This window comes from Malus domestica, chromosome 17, assembly GCF_042453785.1.
Source record: "Malus domestica chromosome 17, GDT2T_hap1".
In the NCBI taxonomy this organism is placed as follows: domain Eukaryota; kingdom Viridiplantae; phylum Streptophyta; class Magnoliopsida; order Rosales; family Rosaceae; genus Malus; species Malus domestica.
In genome coordinates this window covers 5,994,691-6,022,067 of record NC_091677.1, presented here as the reverse complement: position 1 = coordinate 6,022,067, position 27,377 = coordinate 5,994,691, and the positions used below count along the sequence as shown (strand labels likewise).

General features: G+C 37.8%; 1 protein-coding gene, 1 long non-coding RNA gene and 1 pseudogene across 15 annotated transcripts; 1 reads left to right on the top strand and 2 right to left on the bottom strand.

The window, feature by feature from the left end:
- Positions 1 to 27,377, bottom strand: part of LOC103417096 (DEAD-box ATP-dependent RNA helicase 42-like) — a 98,099-nt pseudogene that overhangs the window by 11,765 nt on the left and 58,957 nt on the right.
- LOC139193596 (uncharacterized) lies at positions 5,876 to 22,173 on the top strand. Its single transcript, XR_011577911.1, has 6 exons — positions 5,876 to 6,135; positions 6,227 to 6,338; positions 7,140 to 7,198; positions 21,735 to 21,831; positions 21,948 to 21,995; positions 22,072 to 22,173. It is a non-coding gene; the product is annotated as an uncharacterized lncRNA (long non-coding RNA).
- On the bottom strand, positions 24,114 to 26,556 carry LOC139187483 (uncharacterized). 14 transcript variants are annotated; one of them, XR_011577989.1, is made up of 5 exons: positions 25,831 to 26,551; positions 25,663 to 25,724; positions 25,528 to 25,582; positions 25,246 to 25,363; positions 24,114 to 24,343 (listed from the first exon to the last, which is right to left on the bottom strand). XR_011577989.1 is itself a non-coding variant. In XM_070817067.1 (5 exons), the coding sequence occupies exons 1-5, from the start codon at positions 25,874 to 25,876 to the stop codon at positions 24,233 to 24,235; spliced, it is 351 nt and encodes a 116-aa protein (XP_070673168.1). In that variant the 5' UTR covers positions 25,877 to 26,551; the 3' UTR covers positions 24,114 to 24,232. The 14 variants fall into 14 exon arrangements, 2 of the variants coding, with proteins under 2 accessions (XP_070673168.1, XP_070673167.1); XM_070817067.1 differs by having other exon boundaries at positions 25,246 to 25,322; XR_011577993.1 differs by lacking the exon at positions 25,528 to 25,582 and having other exon boundaries at positions 25,246 to 25,322; positions 25,647 to 25,724.

Sequence of the window (27,377 nt, the reverse complement as noted above, 5' to 3'; positions counted from 1 at the left end):
TTATTAATATTAGGTGTGCGCATGTGTGTGAATAGGATTCCGAGGGAAATAATACACACAACATTTCTCCAAAGATTTCTGGAACCACCATTCTGAAAAGGAAAATATATATATTTCATGTTTTTGTCATTTATGTGAATGGTGTTGGGTTAAAACACTTTCACAAGTTCTATTTACTTTAAAACAATTTATTTACCATGGACGGTTTTACCGCCTACTGCTTTAAGTTTCGATTTATGTGAATGGTGCTGCATTAAAGCCCTTGTCACAAGCTTTATTTACTCAAATGCAATTTATTTATTATGGCTAGAATTACCGCCTATTGCTTTAATTTATTTATTGTACTTATCTTTTGTTACGATGAGTATACAACAAGGACCCGAAGTTCCTTGAACAGATCAGAACCTGTAGTTTCTTGATCCTCATCATATAAAATGATTGGACCCGAAGTTCCGTCATATAGAAATATTAGGACATGAAGTTCCTTGATAAGTACCTTAAGTTTGAAGAGTCGAAGTGCCTCAACTTAATTGTAATAAAGGCCATAAAAGTCTCAGTCCACAAACTATTTAATAAGGACCAGAAGTTCCTTATGTCCATACTCAAAATGGTTTAGCAGAAGCATTTATTAAGCGGATGAAATTGATTACTCGCGCTCTGCTCATGAAAAAAGAAATTGCAAGATTGGGACATGCCATTTTACATAATTCATTATGAAGTTCGGTTGAGACCAGTTGCCAACCATAAATATTTCTCAGTACAACTCGTGTTTGGGCACCAGCCAAACGTTACACATTTACAAGTTTTTGGTTGTATTATCTATGTGCCTATTGCACAGCCACAATATATTAAAATAAGGCATCAACACAAACTGAGAATTTATGTTGGATTTGATTAACCATTTATCATTCAATACCTAGAACCCTTGACTGGGGATATGTTTACCGCATGGTTTGCGGACTGTCATTTTGATAAGACAGTTTTCCCGCCATTAGGAGGAGAAAATAACATCATTCCAGAAGAACGATGAGAAAATATCATTCCAGAAAAATGATAAGAAAAGACCGTTCCAGAAGAACGAAGATAATTTGTCTTATTTTGATTCATGAAGCAATCAATGAGAAAATGAAATAGGAATAATTGAATGATGCAACGAAAGTGATGAAATCATATATACTTGCTGCAAATGTGCCTACAAGAATTGATGTCCCTGTTGGACAAAATAATATGGCAGTAAATGATTTATCTGTTGTACACCTGAAGCGTGGCAGACCCTTAGACTCAAAAGATTCAGTCTTTCGAAAGAAGAAGAATATGGCACTACTGAACTATTGCATTCCCGAAGCATAACTTTTGCATGCCAGAAACATGACAGTCACCGCATGGATACACGTCCTAGAAAGGACAATCCGCGGACATGGGAATATTGATGTCTCATGCATGAAGCATGATAGACGTATAGGTTCCAATGACTCAACTTCCGGAAGTGGAGATTAAAATCTAAGCTCTATAACGCTTAAAAAGAGGTTATGATCCGCATTCTCTAAATTACGACTATCCTGGAAGAGATAGTGTAATGCCTTTGAAGAGGCAATAGATATCCAAAGGAAATGAAAAACTTTTATGCATGCGTATGCACATGAGAATATGGGATCACGGATTGATGATAACCAAAGGTAATTTTGGTTTTTACAAGTAGTTACTAAATTCATCAATGAGCTGTGTTGATATTGAGTCTCGTTCTTTTTCGTCAACTAAATTATTGGCCAAAATGGAGAAATGCAATTCCATTACAATTTTGTAAGAACGTGGAAAAAATGGACCTATATATTTGAATATAATACAAATAGCCAAAAGATGTTGAACCAAGGAAGTTACATTGGGCATTTGTAATACAGTGAAATACACTCACATAGACACAATGTATTGAAACCTGAAATTATACTCTTGTAAACAAGTTCATATGAATGAAGAATTATATACGAAGGGTTGTGAGTCGCCCACATCATATCTCCATAAGTAAATCCTTCAAGTATACATGAGAGCAAATTGTTCTGTATAAATTCCAAAAGAAAATGTGTCAAGAAGTATAGAAAATCCTTGAAGGATTCATATTGCTTGAAGTAAACCCCGGAAGAGTAAAACATAAAATATGTACTCAATACCAATGGATGGTATAAATTGCCTTAGTGAGTACTATCATTATGATATTGTTGCAGCATAATAAAATCTCTTGCAAGAAGTCAGTGACATTAAATTAGAACTCGTGAAGAGTTGATGATATTAAATTGAGACTCATGAAGAGTCAAGAAAGATTATAAAGTGTTGAGAGAAATATTGTCTCGAGTTGCAGATCGAACAATCTACCAACACGAATCTTATCCATGATGTTTATGATGTTAAAGAACTATATGGATTGAAGATTATGAGTTGAATACTCAAATGATGTAGACACTAAGAAAGATCATTTTATTGATATTTGGTCCAAAAGTACCATATCTTAATGAAGTATATGCTTTATTGTATTTAGCATAATACACTGAATGAAATAAAGCTTATCTATTAATATCTCCGAGAAATTACAGATATGTACATACACATGAGTTAAAATAAACAAACAGGATGTAGCCTTTACAAAGGTTGTTCATGTGAAGCCTCAGTACTCGGAAGTACCCAAGAAGGAGGAGGCACTGGAGATTGATCATGTGGTACCTCAGTACTTGGCAAAACACCAGAAGAGGAAGGCATCGGTTGCTTTTGGAATCTAGTAACGAACCTCTGGTGATCACTTTGAATCTGACTTTCGAATTCCTGCAACTGGTCAAGCTTTATATTCATGCTCGTCGAGTAATTATTTGCAAGCATGTGTAACACTTTATTCTCGTGCTTGAGCTCTCTGATCTCTTGTTTAATACTTGCCACCTCAGCCATCAATGATTCAACTTGGCGAGTTTGAGCAAGTAAGCGTTGACCCATATTGGATATAGAGCCCGCACATTGAACACTGAGAGCCAAGAAGTCTTGAACGGCCGACTCGTTAAACTGTTTTGAAAGGATTTTGTTATCATTTGGAGTGTGAAGATTCCTAGCTACCACAGTAGCAGTTATGTTATTCTTCATCACAGAGTCCCCAACTGTAAGATGGCCATTAGAAGATAAGAAGGACGGGTGCCATATGTTATCCTGACGCTGCTCGTCTATATCACTCATAAGACTCAAATCTAAGCAAATGTTAGATGGGCAAGCCATTTTCAGAAATGATGAAAAAAAAAGGAGGTCAATTAAAATCTCAGAAGTACAAGAAGGGGAAAATTTGTACAGGCAGCAACTTTCTGAGCATACTCTTGAATATAATTGATGTCTATATAAAAGAAGAGGCAACAGAGCCACTTGTTTAGAGATTGAAAAGACACCGCTCTCCGAATTTCAAAAACCAGATTTTCCTGAATAAAGTTCGTTGGCATTTTTCACAAGCAATCTTAGGTTTTTCTGATATCGCGTGCAACTTTGTTAAAGATCTCTGACAAAGTTGAAAACGCGTAAATCTTACTGTTCTAATTACACCACAGTTGCTGACAAGAGTAAAGGCACGACACCACCACTTGCTATTGGGAAATCTCTATATATGTCGACCTCCGTTCTCCATAACAAGGCAGACCTGCAAGAATGTCCAACTCTTCCTCATCTCCGAGAATGCATCTTCAACATAGCATCTCGAAATACTCAGTTTTCTTCCTCTCTGAGAATACCTCTTCAAAACAAGTCACACCAGAGCAAGATTATCTCATATCATAAGGGACGAGAGCAATAATATCTCATATCATTCAATCTCCCTGTCTTTTCCTTTGTCATTGTTCTTACCTGCAAAGATAAGGATAAAGAAAGCAATATGTCGGAACCTCCACTCAAACTCCCGGTAAGGAACCGACTGCCTGTAACCTTTCCTGATAACTTACCTAGTATTGCTCTCGAGTAGCCATCTTCAACTGTTGTTGGAGCTGGGTCTCCAGTTACCAAGAAGTGATGAACCATCCAAATGCAAGGGTTGCATTCCACTCCTGCATCAGAAGATAAATACTACAGAAGAATATGCCACATATGCATATGGGGAAAACCAGGGAAAATACTATTTAAGCAAGGGGAACAAGTAAGGCAAGTGGAAATGATACATTGAAGTATGTGGAGACAAGCGCAACAAACACGTGCTGATTCATCCCCAACAAAGCCGAATATCACTTGCCACGTGAAGCTCCTCATGGTACAACTTCATTCAAGATTAAGCCTCGAAGGTCCTTGAAGAAATCACAAGTTTGATTCAAAATCAAGGGTCCACCACCCTTGAATTAAATTTAGCTCCAGATAAAAGAAGTAAATTCAGACCTTTGGAGGAAATTTAGCAGAAGACCCTCCAGCCCAGTTCAAGAACAAGCCTGTGGAAAGTTAACAACAATAAAGCACCTCTTTCGGCAACTCTTCTTACTAAGATACTGAAACAGAATGATCAACGATCAACCTAAATGAATTGAAATCAGGGGGAGATACTCATCAGGGGGAGCATCCAAGATATATCAAGATTTTAACAAGTCAATCGAATACTTGTGGCCATCCAAGGGGGAATGTTGTAGAACAATGGATGTCCACTCAAATAATTAAATAATGGGCAAGTTGCCCTTCCACTGTATGCCGAAGATTGATTCATACGACTTCTATTTTCTATATAAACACAAACCCCACACAACACCAAAGTGGTGAGAAGTTGACGGAAGAGGAAAAGAGAAAAGAGAGGAAGAGTAGATGAGAGGAGATAATAGAGAGAGTTACTTTTGTACTCGTATTATTCTAAATTATAATGAAAGCACCATCGCTGCCTCGAGGAGTACTCCAGTCACACTGACTGTAGAGGAACCTCGTAAATTTTGTGTCTTGTTTCTTTTATTCCACTGCACATGCCATCGATTTTACAACATTTTATTAAAACTTAACAATGTTAGATGTTGGCGTTAAGTAAGAGACACGTGTCAAAATATATAAAAAAAAAAGACACAAATGAGACAGAGAGTCCGGGACAGCAGATTTAGAGCCCAATTTGAACTGTACCGCTTGCTTAGGGATATAATTCACATTCTATTTATCCCGCTTAAGAATATGTCAAGATAATTCATATTAAAAGATAATTATTATAATAAAAACCATAATATTATTCTTTAACAAAATTAGCTTCATTTTTCCATCCTACAGTTGGGAGCTATGCTTACTCAACGACTTCGGTTGCACAGACCGATGATGTAATTTTGGGTCCAAACAGAAATACATATGTAATACCACTTATAATCAAAATTTGTTGCGAGTTATATGAGTAAGAATTAGCGCAAAAATAGTAATTTTTGTCCCACATCAGACCTACATATATAATATCACTAGTAACTCTTATATATACTCTACTTTGGAGATTAATGAATACAACATAAATTCCCCAAATATTGTTTTATATATTTGATATTTTCCATATTTAATTCAACATAACATTAGAGCAGTTTGCTTTTGGTGACTTATGTGCCTTAATTTTGTGATAACCTGTCCATGAAATTATGTTTTATTTATTTATTTTAATTGAAGGAATAGATGAAAATGCCCTTAGAGGCAAGGACTTTGACTTTCGTTGATCATCGTCTAGAGAAACGATAACTTATTCTTTTAGCGTAATTGCGTAGTACTCGACGATACGAACGCATGGGCACAAGTGGATTTGAGTTTGGAGCAAAAACGGGGATATTATGGAATTTGAAATGTAGGGGTATTTTGGTAAGTTCACAAATGGACATATTTCTCCACTTTGGTCACTACATGACTGACACATGGGAGCCCATTTCTTTCCCCTTCCGTGATCTCTCCCTCGAGAATTCTCTCGTCTCTCCTCTCTCATCTCTGTCAACTCTCCCTCTCTGCCCGTTTAACCCAAAACACCATCACCGGCTTTCTTCTTAGCCTAGTGGTTAATTGCACTGGCAATGATTCCTCAAGGATATGGATTTACAAGCTGGTACCGGTGATGTGTATGATGATGAACTGATGACTGAATGTTTATTTTCAAGGGAAGCTAAGGGACCTTCTCTCTCTATTCTCTGTGCAACCATGGTGAGTCTTGAGACCCTCAAATTCTTCACGTTTCGAAGTCCTTTTAGTGTTGGTAAACTTTGCATGGTGACTTGATGATGAATTAATGTAGGAAGCAACCTGGGAAAAATTTCCCATATTTCTGGAAAACAAGACCCGTGGCCATTTGACCATTTTCAAACTAAATTTTCGGCCAACTCCGATCTCCGTTTGGCCTCTTTAGGGTATGACTCTCTTCTCTACGTTTCTAGCTTCATTATGGCTTTTGAATAATCAAGTTTGGTTAAGTATCAAACTAGAAACTACCTAGGGAGGTTGGGAAGAAATTCCAGTTTTCTGGAAATCTTGGACCCGTGGCCATTTGTCCACATTTATACCATTTTTCCAGCGAGCTCTGTCCATGACATGACTCCAAGTGGGTATAGATCTATTCCCTACATTCCTAACTTTACTTAGGTTTTTGAATCACGGATTTTGGTTGAGAATCGAGCTCGAAATAAACTCTGAAAGTCATACATTTTAACCTGCAAAATGCAGGTTTTCGCGAGGAAAAGAAGAAGAAAAAAAAAAGGTCCTTATATGAATTGACGATCCGACTGTTGGATCGTCATAAAACTTTAATAGGTTATTATTCGTAATATTTGAGGAATATAGGAACTTACGGATCGGAAATCCGACATACAGATCTTCCCGAATTGAATTTGTAAGTTCATAAAATAAAACGTTAATCGTCATTTGGTTTTGGCAATTAGTGGAGATTCGACCGTTGGATCGTTCCGAAACTTTAGTATGTTATTCTAGAAACATAATGTGGATCTTTGGAGTTTACAGATTGGAAATCTGATATGCAGATCTTCCGAATCGAGTTACGTATGATTGTGGACCCTACCATCGATCTATGACCGACGGTTGACTTTTGGTCAATGGGTCTCAAATCATTATAGATTGTCCTTGGGGATGTGTTTTATGTAAGTTATGTGTTCTATTGATAAGGATTTTGAGATGTGGTTTGATAATTGTTCTAGGCGCCGATCGTTCGTGACGCCTCGGTGCTTGTGCTAGGGAGTTGTAGCGCGGACTCCAGGTGAGTGGGGTTTTGGTTTTCTATATATACGTATGTATGCTTTACTTTTTTCCCAGAAATTGTTTTAAATGAAATGTGATTGAAATGCCATGTCATACTTGCGTTATACTTTAGTGTAAGCATCAGTGTAGTTATGCATAATGTTGCATAATGTTGCGGAGGCCCAGGTAAGCTACAGGTAAGTACATGATAATGTTAGTGGTTGTGATGTATATGGTTATGCCTGGATGCACATAGAGCTCATTGTCCTGCACCCCGATGTTAGTGCTCCGCCCGTGGCAAGGGCCTAGCCTTCACGTGATCATTCACCTCTTGCACCGCACACTCAGCTTGGATCCAAGTCAGGTGCCAGCTTGTCATACAAACCACATTAAGTGGTTCTGACTCATAGGTGACATGCGATTCTTCGCACAGCCTTCACGTGATCGTAGCACTTGAGCGTACTTATTTACACCCAGCTTGTCGTACAGACCACATTAGGTGGTTCTGACTCATGTGCAAGTTTAGAGCCGTACAAGTTTTAGCTGCTAAAAGTTGGATCGACGAGGTATCTAGGCGAATCTCAATACAGGTGGCTACCTCTGAGGGTATAATCCTTACCCACTTTATTGTACTTTACTTATGCTCTGACGTCACATGTTGAATGGGTTTATACCTACTCCCCAGCGCACTTATATTTAGGCACTTTTAGGTTTAAATTCACTCACATTTTCCACATCCCTACACTTTATGGCATCGTCACCTTCCAGGTGTCGGCCAGCAAAGCTCGATTCGGAGTCCTAGTGGACATTTCGAGTTGGGATGTGTCACTTTTTCTTCTTAGTTTCGTGCCTTAATTGTTCAATTAGGGTTTGTGTTGTCGTGAATTGTTTTGTTCAAGATTTACAAAAAATTAAAAAATTAAAAAATTGCCATAAAATAAAATGACGACACTACCAATGAACAGTGATATGCAACAGTGCCAAATGAACAAGAATTATGCTACAGTATTCCGACTTTATCACTAGTTATGCTCTATTTGTCCCTGATGCTAAGTGCAATCTTTTGTCGGTAGAAAAAATATTTGATATCTTCCATTGTTCCACACACTTTTACCCCACGTATTGTTATTTTCAAGACCTTATAACTCAGAAGATAATTGGTCGTGGTGAAAGAATTGGGGGTTTGTATCTTTTGAGGGGTTTGTATATTTTGACGATGGAGAATACAATTCTTTCAGATTCAAGTAATTATCAAGTTCTAAGTATAAAATAAATAATAAATATCGGGACGGAATATCACACAAACAAACATTGTTTGTTAGTAACTAATTACTCAAACTAGAAATTCACCAAAAGAGAAAACTCAAAAATATAAATTGAAGTTGGAATTTTCTTTTAGCATGGAATGCACATAGATCATTATCAAATCAAAAGCACATACATAACTAGCCAAATAGAAAACACATGCATATACTTCTCTTCACAAGTTTCTTAAAAAGTAGCAAATTCAAACCTAACTAAAGATATCATAGCAATTCAAAACAAATTTTTCTGCTTCCTATCAAATATTCCCCGTCCAAAAGTAGAAATGGATAAATCTACAAGCAATGGAAATTGCATCCATATGAACGAGGCAACTGGAACACCGGCAAGCAAAATGCTTGGAATGAAAATCGATGATTTCCCGTCAAGAATAATGTAAAGGCCTCAAAAAAAGACAATCATCATGTGGCTGTTTGTACCATACTTGACCAATCCCGAAACTACTGAGCACCGATCAACGTTATACTGTCAAGGACCCAGAAGAGTTTACCTCCAACCAGGAGGCCAATCATAATGCGACACGAGTCGACATCAGAAGCCAATCACAACACGACACGTGTCAATGTCAGAACAAAGCTAGAAACTCTTCTATTAAAGGAGATCATTCTCCTACAATATTTTCGAATGTCATTTGTACTAAATCATTCACTCTAGAACTCACTAAAGGAGAGCTTGAACCTATGTACTTGTGTAAACCCTTCATAATTAATGAGAACTCCTCTACTCCGTGGATGTAGCCGATCTGGGTAAACCACGTACATCTTGTGTTTGCTTCCCTGTCTCTATCCATTTACATGTTTATCCGCACTAGTGATCGGAGCGATCTAGCGAAGGTCATAAACTTGACACTTTCTGTTGTACCAAAGTCCTCACTGATTTTGTGCATCAACATTTGGCGCCGTCTGTGAGAAACGACACTTATTCCCACTCTCTTCAGCTTTGCCAAGCTGGTTTCCACCATTCGTACATTCTCTTTTGACCAGTGTCATCCATCACCAACATAGGGAGCGAAGGAAGCCACATCACACAGAATGACACCCATCTTGCACCTAGTGCGAAGCAACGAAAGAATGAGGAAAAAGGGTTTCTCTTTAAGCTAAAATCGATGAGCTAGAAGCTCACAACAACAAGATAGCAATGAAGAATGAGGTCCTTCAGGAGCAGTATGAGAAGCTCTTTGAGACGCTCCACGAAACTAGGCGTACTCAAACACGCGAGCTCGTTGCCCTTGTGGACATTAACCATCATCTGGGTGCCCCCCAACACGGAAGGTCACCCTCCTTCGACATGGGTATCCCTGATGAGGAGCGAGCTAATCATCAAAACATTGATCAACATGAGACTTCTCTCAACCCAGATGCTTCGACCAGAAGCAGGAAAAGTGGAGGAAGATACCTCCTTGCATAATGGTTGGAAGGATCGAAAGTCATTTATCGTGACTGCCGAGGCTTCCTAAAGCAACGTCGAGAGAATCCCCTCCACATATGCTCGAAGATCAATGACCCAAGGGTTTCTGAAAGACTCGGTCCCATCCCATGACCCAGGCCAGCTGCCAATCTAGGGAAGGAACGACATGTCCCAGAGGAACATAAAGGTACAGGGGACTCTGAGGTATTCCGACAGACTCGCCCTAGAAGTCAGTACGGCGAGTCCAAGGAAAAACCACACACCATTGCTCAAACTTTCCTACTTCCAAGAGGCGATAGAAACTTACGAAAGAAAATTCCAGTGGTACATGACTCCACTCAGGACCCCCTTGTCCTACAGCTCCTTGAGGAAGTAAGCAAGTTGAAGGCCGAACGTCAGGCTGAGATACTTGACTGGAACCAACGCAGGCCTGACCCTCTCACAAGGAGGATCCTCGACACCCCCTTCAAGTGAAGATAAAACAAAAGTTTGGTTTACAACTCTATACTGGAAGGGATGACCCAATTGAACACATTAACCTCTTTGAGTCCACCATGGCATATCGGATGCACACTGACGAAAAGCGATGTCATCTTTTCCCCTCCACCCTCTCTGGCAGAGCTCTAAACTGGTATTGCTGTCTTCCACCTAAGACAGTAGACTCATTTGAGGAACTGAGAAAATTGTTTGTCTCTCAACACATCTTCCAAACCAATCGCTTGCATTCTGCAGATGACTTGTACACTATTTTCCAGAAGCCGGATGAGTCACTACGCGAGTATGCCGGTCGCTTCAGCCATGAGTATTCTCGTTGCGCTGAGGTAGATGACAATACCGCCCTCAAGGCCTTCACGGCAGGCCTACATGATTGTTTCTTCAAGTATATGATCAATGCCAATACTTGGAAGACTTACTCTGAGGTAATGGCACAGGCTTACAACCACGCCTCCGCCGAAGCAAGGACATACCAAGGGAACCCCTATATGGTTAACCCCTATCAACAAGTGGGAAATGTAAGTCAAGTTCTACCAAGTGAGGAGGTCTTGGCCATTCAGACACCCATTGCATCATCTCCTACCTCATTTAGCTACTCGCTAAGTCACCAAACGTATTTGTCTCTTGGTAAGAGGAAGGATTTTTACTCTCCGTAAGCCCATTACAACAAGAGGGATAAAAGTTCGTATCAAGACAACCAGGGGTGAACGTACCGTCGACTATTATGACTATGGGGCCAAGCCTCACTCTTTCAAAGTGGATGACTAGGTATAAAAGGAAATGCTATTATAAGAAGGCATACACATTACAAATGTTTTGACTCTCAACCGCTTGAGATCTTTTGTCACACAAGCCATTCAACAAATATTTAAAGAAAATGGAATTCAGACAACTTCTTCTGAGTCTTTTACGTTCCTAGCACTGGAACACTTAGTCTACACTGACCTACCCTTATACTCCAACTCAGACCTTCAACATGCGTACTTTGACCCAAAGTATGTAATACTAAGTGTTACAACCAACATGGTTCACATTGTTGATGCACAAAACTGGATGGGTCTTGGAACAACGTAAATCCGACCATGAATCTGCAAGAAAGTAAATAACACAAGATGTATTGTGGTTCACCCCAAGGATTGGGCTTCGTCCACACTGATATTGTATTTCTGATAGGATTGTGAGGGAGAGAGTGTGAGGATCCTCATGGTCTAGGAATTGGCCTCTGGAAGTGAGGAGGCTCTCCCAAATTGTGAGGGTGGTGAGTCCCTTTTATAGAATAAGGGCTCCTCACTTATTACATATTTGCCTCTTCCTTTATTACATAATTACATTTGAGTCCCCCGAGTATTTATACGAGGTCTAAATACGGAGGCCCTAAGTATGGTATAAACACATATATCAAAAGAATGGATCCCTTCATGCATAGCAAAACATTCATAAGCATCACTCATATCAATCAACATAAACATCATACATTCCAACACATTCATACATAAACATCATACATTCCAACACATCCATACATAACCCAACTGTGCTTCGAAAGGGTTCAACATACTTTGTATCATTCGACGCCTTCTACAATGTGCCTCGACACATTGCCCTTATTCTCACCAACCAGGTGATGAAATGTGAAGAATGAACTCATCTTCATGCCAACCAGGTGATGAAATGTACAACCCGTACTCTAATATCATTTGGAAACTTGCCACTCATGCCACCAACCAGGTGAAGAAGGAACTCATCTTCATGCCACCAACCAGGTGATAAAATGTGCAACCCGTACTCTCCTTCATGCCACCAAACAGGTGATGAAGTGTACAACCTATACTCTAATATCATTTGGCAACTTGCCACTCATGCCACCAACCAAGTGAAGAAGGAACTCATCTTCGTGCTACCAACTAGGTGATGAAATGTGATGAAAGGTGATGAAGGAACTCACCTTTGTACCATCAACCAAGTGATGAAAGCAACTCGCCATTCATTCCACCTACCAGAAGACGAGTGGTACAACTTGTACATGTGAACTCCTAGCATTCACAAATAATCAAAAACCCTCAAGCTTGACAACTCAACTAGGGGAGCACTTATGCCCAACAAGAATTATAGTCACCAACAAAGTCTTATTGCAAGCCAACAACAACTTCAGTGCATGGCATACGAAGATCAAGCTATTCAGCCCTCTTGCATCTGCTTCAGACATTTCTCCTCTGCAACAATGCAAACACTACAACTCGTAGAAAGCTTCACACACTCTTGATCAAGACAGTGTGAAGCAAAACCAATTTATGAATAATGAGTTTTGGGCTACCACTTAGAAAGGAAAATGGTGAAGTTTTGTTACTTTAGAAGCTTGGCTACTAGCAAGACACCTCATTCGTCAACTCCCTCGACCGGAGACTTGGGGGACTCCTACCATATGCTACTGCACCTTGATACTCGGAAGTCTCACGACCACTCAGTGACTTGGATTTTTCAAATCTCCAACCGAGAAGCTTTCCTTACTCGGGAAATTAAGGGAACACTACCTTAACCTACATGCTTCACTCACAAAGCTTCAACATACAATATTCAACAAAAGAACAAATTCAAATAACTTAGTGAAGAAGACTTTGGTGTATTTAACACAATACGTTGAAATGAAGCAAAGCTTATTTATTGATATCTCCGATAAATTACAAATATGTACATATACATAAGTCAAAATAAACAAACAAGAGGGAGCCTTCACAAAGGTTGCTTAGGAAAAGTTTCAGTAGTCTGCAGAGCCCCATAAAGAAAAGGCACCGGAGGGTGATCATTCGGAGTCTTAGTACTGGGCAGAACCCCAGAAGGAGGAGGCATCTGAGGTTAATCATTTGAAGCTTCATTACGCGGTACAGCCCCAGAAGACGAAGACAATAAATGCCTTTGGAACAAACCCACAAACCTCTGATGATCAAGTAAAATCTAATCATCAGATTCCTGCATCTGGTCAAGCTTCCTCTTCATGTTTGTAGCATAGTCATGTGCGAGCCTGTGCAACTGTTTATTCTCATACTTGAGCCCTTTAATCTCCTGTTTGAGACTTATCACTACAACCGCCAATGATTCAACTTGGCGGGTTGTAGCAAATAGGTGTTGGGCCATATTAGCCACAGAACCTGCACACTGAACACCGAAAGCCAGGGAATCCTTAACAGCCAACTCATCAGACCGTTTGGAAAGTAGTCTGTTATCTTTAGGAGTGAGAAGGTTCCTGGCCACCACCGCAGCGGTCATATCATTCTTCATCACAGAGTCTCCAACGGTAAGATGACCAGTAGGGGATAAGAATGATAGGCACCATATATTGTCTTGAGGAGACATAGCTACCTCTTCACCAAAATTCAAGTCAAAACGATGGTCGGATAGGCCAGACATTTTCAGAAATGATGAAGGAGAAATGAGGTCCAATAAATCTCTTAATATACTTCTTGCACACAATTGGTGCCTTATAAAAGAAATGGCAACATGGTCGTTGGTTCAAAAATCAAAGAGGCACCACTCTCTAGATTTCGAAGAGGCACCTCTCTGGATTTCGAAGAGGCACCACTTTCCACATGCAACATCAGCTCCTCGGGTACCACAGATAACTTTTCCAAAGATCTATGACAAAGTTTAGACACATAAATTTTGATGGTCCAACTACCCTACTGTTACCCACAAGGGTAAAGGAACAGCACCACTGCTTGATAACTGGAAAGTCCATATGTGTGTCAACCTCCGTGCTCCGTGGCAAGGCAGACTGGCAAAAATGCCCAACCTTTACTCACATTCGAGAAAACACTCTCAACAAGATTGTTTGCCCAAAAATTGAAGAGACACAGCTCTCCGAATCTCGAGAGCCAGACTCCCAACAGGATTACTTGCTCAAAAATCGAAGAGACACCGCTTTCCGAATCTCGAGAGCCAGACTCCTAACAGGATTACTTGCTTAAAAATCAAAGAGGCACCGCCCTCCAAATCTAAAGAGCCAGACTCCCAACACGATTACTTTCTCAAAAATCGAAGAGGCACCGTTCTCCGAATCTCGAGAGCCATATCCCCGACAGGATTGCTTGTTCGAAAATCGAAGAGGCATCGCTCTCCAAACTTCGAGAGCCAAATTTCCTTGTATAAAGCTTGTCTGTAATCTTCACACGCAACATCAGCTTTCTAGATACCACAGACCACTTTTTCAAAGTGCTCTGACTAAGTTAAAACACATGAAGCTTGCAGCTCCCACTACATTGCTATGACCAAGAAGGGTAAAGGAAGAGCATTACTACTTGTTGTTAAGGAGACTCCTATATATGTCGACCTCCATCCTCCACAGACAGGCAGACCTTCAAAAATGCTCAATCCTTCCTCATATCTGAGAAGGCACTCCCAACGAAGCCTCTCGAAATACTCAACTTTCTTCCTCCTCAATAATACCTATGCAAACCAACCACACCAGGGCAAGAGTATCTCATATCATCAAGGTCAAAAGCAAGAGTATCCCATATCATGCTTTTTCCCTGTCTTTTCCTTTGCCCTTGTTCTTACCTGCAAGACAAGGAGAAAAAGAGCAATTAGTCAGCACTTGGAATCAAGCTTCCAATCAGGAACTAACTGCCTGGAACCCCTTGCCTGATTACTTACCTGACATTACTCTCGAGTACTCATCTTCAACATCTTATGCTTCCAGAGAAGATACCACATCTGCATGAGGAACAGATAGGGCAAGTGAGAATGATACATTGAAATATGTGAAGACAAAAGTAACAGAACATGTGGCGATACATCCACTACTTTGTCAACAGCAAAAATATCTCATATCATCAAGGTCGAACGTACTCTAGATTTGATGTACTCTAGATTTGATGGACTTGTTTTAACCCTCAAATTCTTAAGTCGGCCTTATACTCTGGAGGAAACCATAAAACCCTCCAGCCCAGTTCAAGAATAAGCCTGTGGAAAGTTACTTCTTCAAAAACAAAAGTATCTCATATCATATCTTCTCCTTTTTCTTCTCTTTATCCTTCATGCTGCCTACAAGATAGGGAGAATGAGAACAATCAGCCGAAACTCGAAATCAAACTTTTGATCTGGGACTGATTGCTTGGAGCTCTGATTGCTTACCTTGTCTATCACCTCTTTCGGCAGATCTCCTAACTCGGCAACTTGGGGGACTCCTACTACATGGTTTGTATCGCACTTGACCAAGCCTAAAACTACAAGTAAGATTCAAATGAAAATTGATACATTACCTTGTGCATCTCCACCGGTTAAAGATACCACCCTTGGATGGAGGAAAAGTACTTCCAGAGAAGAAGCCACATTTACCTATGAGACAGATAAGGCAAGTGAAGACGATACCACATTTCGGTACTTAGAAGTTTCATGATTACTCAGCGACTTGGATCTTGCAAGTCCCCAACCGATGAGCTTCTCTCATTCGGGAACTTAGGGGAGCACTGTTTGTACCATACTTGACCAATCCTGAAACTACTGAGCACCGGTCAACGTTATACCGTCAATGACCCAAAAAAGTTTACCTCCAACTAGGAGGCTAATCACAGCGCGACACGTGTCAACATCAAAAGCCAATCACAACACGACACGTGTCAATGTCAGAACAAAGCTAGAAACTCTTTTATAAAAGGAGATCATTCTCCTACAATATTTCTGAATGTCATTTGTACTAAATCATTCACTAGAACTCACTAAAGGAGAGCTTGAACCTATGTACTTGTGTAAACCCTTCATAATTAATGAGTACTCCTCTACTCCGTGGATGTAGCCGATCTGGGTGAACCACGTACATCTTGTGTTTGCTTCCCTGTCTTTATCCATTTACATGTTTATTCGCACTAGTGACCGGAGCGATCTAGCAAAGTCCTCACTGATTTTGTGCATTTTCAGTGGCAATAGATAAAAAGAGGGTGAAAATGCCTATTAACATTTTTGCAGGCAATGATTTGTGGAAATCATCTTGAGAATAACATGAGATGAGAATGCCCAAAAACATGATAACCGGGGATGTTGAAGAAAAAAGCGAGATTGCATATGAAACTATAAAGTTGTGAATACCTGAGTAAGACCTGTCTTTTCCTCATTTCCACCAGGAGCATTGAATGCTACAACAAACATTATGGTGATAATAAGAGCACATACAACTGTACAAGAAGTTGCTATTTCCTTCATTGACTTTTCTGCCTCTTTCCCCAATTCTTGTGATTCTCTGTAAATATTTTTCTTGGTGTCTTAGTATCTATGTTTATGGATTCACAATCTATGAGATTTGCAATGCTCTCCACCTCCTGCATTTTTACTACAAAATTATTTATGGTGTGACTTTGAAATCTTTATCTCTTCATATAAATCCTTGAACTTTTGTCTTTTGAGACACCACATAATCCAAAGTCAATAGTTAAGCACATAAGATGACATTATAGTATGCCTTTAAATAATAATATTTTCTTTTTTAATTACAATTTTTTCCCGTTATGCTTGTGCATGTCGACAAAATTCTGTTTTGATTTTTTATTTTTAAAGAGTAATTTATGCAATCTGTTGATGCAAAAAATCAGTGAGGACTTTGGTACAACAGAAAGTGTTAAGTTTGTGACCTTTGCTAGATTGCTCCGGTCAATAGTGTGGATAAGTATGTAAATGGATAGGGATAGGGAAGCAAACACAAGATGTACGTGGTTCACCCAGATTGGCTACGTCCACAGAGTAGAGGAGTTCTCATTAATTATGAAGGGTTTACACAAGTATATAGGTTCAAGCTCTCCTTTAGTGAGTACTAGTGAATGATTTAGTACAAATGACATTAGGAAATATTGTGGGAGAATGATCTCCTTTTATAGAAGAGTTTCTAGCTTTGTTTTGACATTGACACGTGTCGTGTTGTGATTGACTTCCGATGTTGACACATGTCGCACTGTGATTGGCTTCTGATGTCGACACTTGTCGCATTGTGATTGGCCTCCTAGTTGGAGGGAAACTCTTATGGATCCTTGACGGTATAGCGTTGACCGATGCTCAGTAGTTTCGGGATTGGTCAAGTATGGTACAAACACACTCTTTTTGTTTTCTTTGAAATTGAGTAAATAAAGTAACAAAAATATGTGAAGGAGTAGGAGAAAATGAGAGTAAAATTATAGTCACAAAAATTCGTTCTAAACAGATAAATAGTCACCTTGAACCATTGTAATTCTTTTTGCATTTGCAAAACTGCACCTTGAATGTGATCAATTTGTGACAATGGGGTAATCCTTGCTACCGTATGTAGCACATTATTGCCAAGGTGATCTTTAAACCTCATTGTTTTCTTTAGTCCTTCGAACTGAAAAAGGCTATATTTGGATCTATCGAGGTCATCTTTATCTTGTTTTCGGAGAAACTCATATATAATATTATAAACATTGTAGTGACAACTTTCAGCGGCAATATGAAGCAGGCTCTGATTTTTTTCGTTCGTAACTTCAAGTACGGGATATGTGGATCTACAAAAATGAGTAATATACTCCACATGTCCTCGTTCTGCTGTCACGCAAAGTGTTTCGTTCAATTTCCTTCGTTGATAATAACTCATATCTTCCTTCCTCACTGCTTTACACATGAGATATAAAAACTGCTGGACCGGCTCATGCACTAATTTTATCTGATATATACGATTAATTCCTATGTTCATTAAAAAAGAATCATATAAAAATAATATTGACTATTAATAAAACTGTCATTAAAAAAAATCAATTACAATATGAATATGAATGTGGCCCACCTAAAAGTGTGCAGAGATTCGCCACTTGTGTTTGGAAAAAACCCATTCCTGCATTACAAGTCAAATTTGATGAAAAGCAAAGCGAAAACATTTTATTTACAACTAACACCATTTCCCTCCTATCAGTTATTTTTCCATTAGCTGAATTTTACCTTATGCTGTCAGTTTAATTACCTTTATTTTTCATTTCCATTTTAATTTATTTCCCTTCCTTTCCTTCTCTTTTTGTCGCTTTTTATTTGGGAGGAGTATTAAAGGTTAACCTAACTATGGTTTTCAATTTAACCCACTAGCCTTTCTGCACGCGCTCACGCTCGTGCGAAAGGCATTTTTTTTCATCACGGCGCACTACGCGTGATTTACACATTTTAGATGTACATATATGCGTGATTTATACTTGATACAAATTTCTCACATCGTCCTCAACTGAATCGAAAGAGTATAAGATATGTTCAGTCCTCGGAAATTTATCGATGATCATTTTATTAAGCTTGTCAGCATCCTCATTTTTTGGAGTTATAATTGCTCTTTCCACCAAGTATATTGCATCACATACATGACATTCCAAATCGGGGAAAACTTCATTAACCAATTGGACAATGGATTCTTCACCATTCCATGGAATGACCATAGATGATGGTAATTGCATCATGTCGTCTATCATAGTTTCTTGTTCCCAATTACCGACATGAAGTAAGAACTCTGAAAAATCTTGATCATTGATGGATCTCATGTTGTGCCTAAGACGAATGATTTTCACATGTCCCCAAAATGAAGCATTAATCATACTTGCTTGCATCAATTCAGACCTTGTACCTTTTGGAACAACTGGAAGAACTTGTCGAAAATCTCCTCCAAAAATCATGACCTTTCCTCCAAATAGCAGGTCAATGCCTATTATATCTTTGAACATTCGATCGAGTGTCTCAAATGCAAACTTGTGTGCCATTGGTACTTCATCCAAAACAACAGCTGATGTTTTTCTTATCAATTCTGCCAAATCTGACTGGATACTAATAGAACACGTGGAAGATGCATCTGGACTGAGGGGAATTTTAAATCTATAGTGTGTTGTCATTCTGCCTGGCAATATGGTTGCTGAAATTCTAGATGTTGCTATTGCCAATATAATATGACCATTGCTCCTTAACATTGCTAACAAAGCACGATATAAGTATGTCTTTCCCGTCCCTCCAGGACCATCCACAAAAAATATGGCATTGTCTCGACGTTCAATAGCAGACACAATTGAGTTATACGCTGTCATTTGGTTTTCATTTAGATTATATACCGCATTGAGGTCTGCTTCAGAGATGTCAAGTGAAACTTCATCTTGTAATATCCTTGGAAGTGTGTTGTCTCTAACACAATCTTGTGTTATTTGTGGTAGATCGTAATCAGATACAGGCTTACTATGTTGCACTAATAGCCCATTCAAGTCTTGCAAAAGCTTGTTTAAGATAGAAGTATTATTTATGGTACTTGAAACAGAATAATCTTCTACCATAAATGAATGAAATTCATCCCACAATCTTCTTACTCCATGCGGTTCACAGTAAACCAAGATGGTAACAAATAACCTTTGTAAAGCTGACGGCATCCGAATGTTAAAGGCCTCACGAAGACACTGTCTGATGCTATCATCATCTTCTAGCAAACCTCGTTGTTCCACTACCTTTTTAAATGTTGGTTGTACGATGTCATTGATTGTTCTTAAATCGTCAAATGATGTTGGTCCTCTAACATGATTAAGAAGGATGCGTAAGTAGAATTTTTCACCCTCGTTCGGCGAAACTGCATATATTCGACCAATAACTTTATGGTTATTCATCCTCTCACTCCAGATTTTATCTCTTTGACTCCATCTGAACCGTTCAGGGAACTCCCGTATAAGTATCGTCGTGCTTCCGGGAAAGTAGTTATCGAGTTTGTGTCATCTGTCAAAATATCTGATCCTCTTTGGTGAGGGTAAAAATGAACAGTTTGTCCTTCAGGGAGATGAATTTGTAATCATTCTACCAATGGATAAATTCGATTAGTTACAAATTTGAATATTCTCCATAAAGCTTCAGGTGCACAAACCCATCTTGCATCAACAAACTACTTTATTTCATCTTGAATAGGTTTAGGATGGACTTCAAAAGCTACTCGGTCGGGACCTTTATAAACATATTTGTACAGAAACTTAACACTCTTAATGCTGCAACAAATCTCAACATTAATATGACAATCATATCTAAGGAGTAACCATGAGTTATACGGAATGACCCACCGATTATCCACCATTATACGTGCATTTTGATCTAATGGGACTGGATTATGATTGTCTCTTCTATGATAGACTGGATCAGAATCATTTCCTTGAACTGTAGTTGGTGCAAATGGCTTAGGATAATTTCGTTTACAACTACCACGTTTCATACAGGGTGACCGTGTATTGTGTATTCCACATGGACCATGTATCATCTGCCTTAACACGGCACCATACAATTCAAGCTCTTCATTTGGATTTGGTATTTCAGCACGTACCATCCGATCATAATCATCTGGACTATTAAGCTTATCATTTTCTTCTAACATGAGAAGCATGTGAACATGGGGGAGACCGCGCTTTTGAAACTCAATGACATATACATATGCAAGAACTTTGCCTAAAACACCTTTTTATAACATCATTCTTCAACTCTTCGAATTTTGCACGAAAAAACCCTTGTAAGCAAATCTGGTCAATCTTGTGGTGCTTGGCCAGGTAGTAGCTCATCACTTATTTCTTCCCAATTTGGATTACATGTCATTGTTAGGAAAATATCTGGTCTTCCATATTTTTGCACCAAAGTCATTGCATCTTGATACCCTTGATACATGTCACGGGGACTACCAACAAAAGATGATGGTAATATAGTCCTACGATGACCGATGTTTCCTATATTTGTTTTGTTAAAAGTCGTTAATAAGTCTAAATATGTTTGTTTTGTTTCAACCCATTAATAAGTCTCATTTAATATGACAAAACATGAACATGAAGACTATATTTTTTATTATAAACTGATTAGCCTCATACCTGCATTATTTTGTCCTGCAATTAATGAGTCTTGTAGTCCTCGATAAAATTAAGATCGAATTGTGTGTTGATTATCACGCATCCATCTAAGCTTTTGTGATTCGATCTTTACGTAGTTGACAACTACATATTGCTGCAATAGGTGGCCACCACGAAGTAGAAGTGATTCATCGTGTTGACAAATCTAAAATGATAAAATTTATTGTTCAACACTATAAGTTTTAAAAATTAATATTTATTGACAGAGATGAAGGTCTTAGGTTACCTGAAGAACATACGAATAATAGTCACAGCATGTCACTTTTCTGTTGTTATTATTTCGAGTATTCACATCCCATTCGTACGTTCCATAAGGTAACAACAACGGATATTGTAAAGGGTCATAGTAGCCGACACAGTCTTTGATACATTTAAGTTGACCATATGTAGTTTGCATAACAATATCTTGACCTCTAATGTTTTCTGATCCTTCACCACCTACTATGATTGCAGCAACCTGAGATGCAGACAGTAAACAATATTTTCGTTGATTCGCGGGTTGCTCCTTGATAATCAATCTACAACTTTGCAAATCTTGACGTTGTGCAAGGTGGTGAAATGTTTGCACAAATGGATTATATTGATTCAAGATTTGTTGGATTTTTTCAACCACATCTTTGTTTAGGGCATCACTTTCTCTCATCCGATTGTCTATTTCATGAGCAGTGTCATATATATACATTTATAGGAAACTTGGTCTACTATCTCCAATAGGTAAGAGACTTCCAATCTTATGGTATATAGAACCTTGAGCACGAAATGTGTAAATACCACGTCTTCCTGTTGCTAGGTTTTCGTCAACATGAACTCCCATTGAAGTGAAGGCAAAAATGTGGTTGTAAGCTCGTATATTCTGCCTCAAATGTCTTCCCTTGGCAGATTGGTTGCAAAAGAGCTCAGTCATTTCAGGAGGGGACGGTGTTAATGGTAGAGCAAGCTTTCCACGTAAGCAACACATTTCAAATGTTTCATGAGAGGACAAACGGGCATGACAATCTGGATATGTGGTTGGATTTGGCATGTGAAATCTTGGGATTCCCATTTTTTCATTAAAGTTTCTAGCACAATTATGATTTGGCCTTGTTCCCATAGTATGTTGTCGAGGTGGTACGTCCTCGTTAGGCTGGATCTCATTTTCATTAATGAGATTAAAATCATCTGCTTCAAAATGAAACATTAAAAGTGTTTTATGATTTAGAGAGCATAGTTAAAATTGTAGGTATTAATATTCCAAAACTGATACCTTCATTAATGATGGGTGGATAAGAATGATTCATTGGAATATTTGAAAGGAATGATTGCGCTGTTGTATTTTCTGTTATAATCAAATGAAATGGAAGTAAGGTAATAAGTGGTGTTTACATTAATGATGATATTGATGTTTATCTTTTTCAAAGTTGTATTATGGTAGTTTGTGCAATTACCATTATTAGTAAAACGTTGAATAAGTCCATCCTGAGGCAAGCGTGTCCTATTCGATCGGGCAATTTGCTTTATATGAGTTAAGCATATTGTTCTTGGAACTTGATTGCTACTGCCTTCTCCAAACGGCACTATGTTGAGTCGTTCAACATGATTGCTACTGCCTTCATCGAATTGCACTATGTTAGGGTGTTCTTGATCGGTATCGCCACCAAATAACATTATGTTTGAGCGTTGAATTTATTGAACATGATAATTGGATCGTTGCCGTGCTAAGTAATCATGTCTTTGCCTTGAACTCATTGAATTCAGCCTCATACGTTGTTGATCCCGCCATTGCTCTCGTTGGCTTTGTCTCTCATCAGTCACATATGCATTTTGTTGCTCTAAATCAAGAAACGTAATGGTGCACGAAAAATATTAGTAGGCATAGAATATTATTTAAGTACCTACATACTTTTTTTTTTCTTTTTGTTTTTGTAATTGAATCTGGTATACATTACGGTTTGTTTTTTTTTTTTTCGTTTGATTGGAAACAAATAGTTTGCAGTAGACTTAGTTTATTAAAGAGTAAATATTATAACAGTGGTAAAATAAAATTAGTTTACAACATACTTGAATTACCACATAATAACACGTTTGGAGAGGAGGACAAAGAAATGGTTTCTACTACCTCAGTGTTTTGGGGTTAAAAAAAACAATAAAAACGGAGGTTCACTCCACTAATTTTGATAGAACTTTTCGTTTTTTTTTAATTATGTTGCTAGATCGATATTCTATATCTATATCCATTCTCATTTCCTTAAATTTTTGCCCTTTAATAGTGGATTATAAATTTTGATTGATCCTATCATGATGTTTTTTTAACTTCACAATTTTTGCCTTTTAGTATAGACTAGTAAAAGAGCTCGCGCGTTGCTGCGGGTTTTAAAAGTATATAAAACATGTAAAAAGTTCTATTACAATAGTAGAAAATGATAGTATGCAACAAAAGCAAAGAGCTAGGTGCATAACAAAGCATCGGTAATGCATATTGAATGAGAAAAAAAGAGAGATGTTAAAAGAAATCAGATAAAAATTGGTAGAACTACTTTTAGATTGAGTAAAGATAAATGAAATTCTATATGAAAATGTGCTCTTAATTAAGTATAACATACAATGTCAAATATCTCATGATTTCAGAATCCCACTCTTTATAATGTCAGACAATACTATGATTCATAACTCTGAATTAGAGCATGAAATGAGTTGTTCGAGTAATGACACATACTTTTTTTTTTTTACCTGGTGACAGAAATTCCATCAAATGTCAGCATGTTATCTTTCTTATTCACATTTTGAATTCATCCCTTAACAACATAGCAAGGCAACCTAATTAAAGCATGAAAAAAGCTTAAGAAAAAATGTAAATGCTTTCAAAAAAATTCCACTTAAAATTAACTTTCATGAATGTTAGTAAGGTAGAAGAACCTTACAGTATATGCTAATACAGATTATAATTCATTGCAGACTGAAAGAACTCAAATAACCTAAATAAAAAAGCCTAACACCCTTATTAAATCATTCAAAATATATAGAAAGGGAGAAATTGGAAGCAACATGTTGACGTTGACCTCTGTGATTAATTTCCGTCTAGAATCCTACACCACAAAACAAACATTAAAACAACACACCTTAGCTAGCCATCATGTTCTCAAAATTCCTCAAATCTCTTATACATCACAAAGAGAAGCACATGCATCTAGAGAATTGAATATTAGTATGACTACTATGTATTCAGTTTCATCGTTGTTTCTTCTCTTTGTTTTCAATTCTTTTGATCATCCCCTAACGAAGTCAAAACGTATTAAATTATTTTGGGCCAATCTAGTATTTTGGAGTTCTATATATTATTATATCTTTGTAAAGTTTTATTCTCATTTTTCATAATGCATTTTAGTGATCGAAACTGTGTTTATATTTAACTTTCATATTCAAGAGTTAATCTCGCAACCAATCATTCAAATCCTAAAATATACACAAAATCACGAAACTCATTAGACAAAATTGTAATGAAAATGTCAAAACAATCGAACAACTAATCCATTGTTGGTTTAGCTGATTATTTGTATTCTTGAAAGAAATTCTAAAAGTGAACAATTTGGACCATTAATTGACTACGCATTGAAAAATATGATGATCTTTTGTAGAAAACCTGCATATAGGTGAGTATGTTTGAATTTTGTAAGCAATTTGGTAAAAGCATTCTTTCCTTTAATAAAAAAAGAATTGGTTTACTCAACAAAAAAACAATTGGTAAAAATATTGCTCAAAGGATTGGAAGCTCATAATCATTCGGCTTGTCAGCAAAGGAAGACAGGATGTTTTATTGAATGTGCAATTGTACAGCTTTATTATCTATCAAATATGCTAGATCATAAAGAGAAGCACATGCATCTAGAGAATTGAATATTAGTATCACTACAACGCATTTAGTTTCATGAAAACAAAGCACATTGAATTGAATTACACAAAGAAATGGGCAAATAGAAGCAGAGTATACATCTAAATCTTTGTCCCCCGTCGAAAATCGAGCCAAGTCTCCTGACCAGTTGCCTGTGCCTCCTCTTCTGATCAAAACTAAAGCAAATTCGAAGCGATTTTAGTGAACTCCCAAACCCCTATTAACAGATAGGAAAACCATATATTATACCTAACACAACTATCAAATAAAAGGAAGATTACTATAATTTCGGCTCCTTTACACAGAAAGTGTACCAAATACTGTGCGACTTTGATTTTTATCCATTTTTTCTTTCAATAATCATGATTCTTATTAACTTACTTATCTCTGCAATCCAGCTTGAAATCCGTCTAAAATCACCTCCACAAACACGAATCTTAAACATACATTAAGAGAAATCAAATAAAAATTAAAATTCAAAATTTGAGGATTAATCTTACACGATTCTCAAATTACCTTCCATTGGTGGTGATATGGAGACACACCGTGCCACAGATCTAACAATATAGAGAAAACACCTACAATCAAATTAAAAAAAAAAAATTGACCACTAATCTTCTCAACATAAAAAACTACCAGAAAAAAGTTAAAACATAATTAATAAAAAAAAACTTAAAAACTCACCAACAAATCTTAGAGGTAAGAAATCCAACCTCACAAAATCCAACATCAATCGGCACCGATCCAAACCTTTTAAAGGCAAAAAAATTTGCAGGGATTTGAGTTTGGCTGGGTTCGAATTCGTTTGGGGGCAAAATTAGGGTTTGATTTCAGGGGAAGCAGTCGATCCACGGTTTCGTTTAGGACAGATGGGCGGAGAGGCTTGGAAAAGGAGGATTATGCAGGGAAATGAGGGGCGAGATTGATCGCACTTGTTGGAATCGAAGGCGAGATCGCGGCAGGGATGCAGGGCTATGCATGCAAGGGGAAGTCAGGAGAGAAAACGGAAAGAAATATCTTGAACAATCAAAAAGCCAAAGCAGCCAGCAATGAAAGACAGAGAAATCTCGCTAGCACACCACGTTTGCAACAGGGTTTTTGTTTGTCTGCTTTCCATTTCTCCTTTCTCTTGCCATCTTCTCTGTATTTTGGCTGCTTCCCGCTCTCCTTTTTTTACTCTTGGTTATGTGGTTCTCCGGCCGCCGTTAAGGTTTGTGTGGTCGGACGGTGATGGACTGCGTGGACGATGACTACTACAGCAGCAAAAATGATCGATTTCTGGAAAACGGCGGAGAAAAATAGAGGAACTACGTTTTTAGATGATCAGATTGAATTTGAGGCAGAGAGATAGGAAGAGAAAGAGGGAGGAAGAGAAGCAGAAAAGTGATGGAGCAAAATGGAAAATAGAATACAGAAGGGCAAAACTGAGATTAGAGTAAACATGGGAGGGCAGATTCGGAACGACACTGTTACTTTCACTGTTCATGAACAATGTTTCTCCGTTTGGGTTTTAGTATATATAGATATACTATATCTTTATGTGATGTTCTTTTTACATTTTTCTCTTGACTATTACTGTTATTCCAAGTTTTTATAAAATTTTGTATCACCTATCATTCCAGACATATTTCTTTCCTTTTTTTTTTCCCCTTAATTTATTTATTTTTTATTTATTTATTTTGTTTGGAGTACTTGTTAAAACGTTGGTCACTATGGTTAGATATATACAATCCAAATGTTGAAATTGTTATAGACATAACAGAATTATTAAATGGATGTTTGCATTGATAGTACAAAAAGGCAATGATAATGTAAAATCACTATTCCATTCAATCTTAATAGATGTGTCTTAATAATTCGTACAAAAATATTCGTACCATGTATGGATTTACAAATATATAATTAATAGAGACCAAAAAAAAAAATCATAGTTACCCGCCGATGTTGGTCCTATGTCTTCTTGGTTTACTTCCATTTGATTTTGTACTATATTTACCGAGTTCAATCGAGTTTGATAATTGGCACGCCGTTGTATTGAAATTCGAGCCCGCTGTGATGAATTCATAGATTGTCGTCTTTGTCTTTGTTGATTGCTCCTACAATACCTTTGGTCTGATTGTTGAGAATTGTGAACATTTGTTTGTCCGAAGTGAACTTCATGATTGCCGACCTACATGGAGAAATTGCCAAAGAGAATGAATTTTATTTTATTGTTGAAAAAGAAGAAAAAA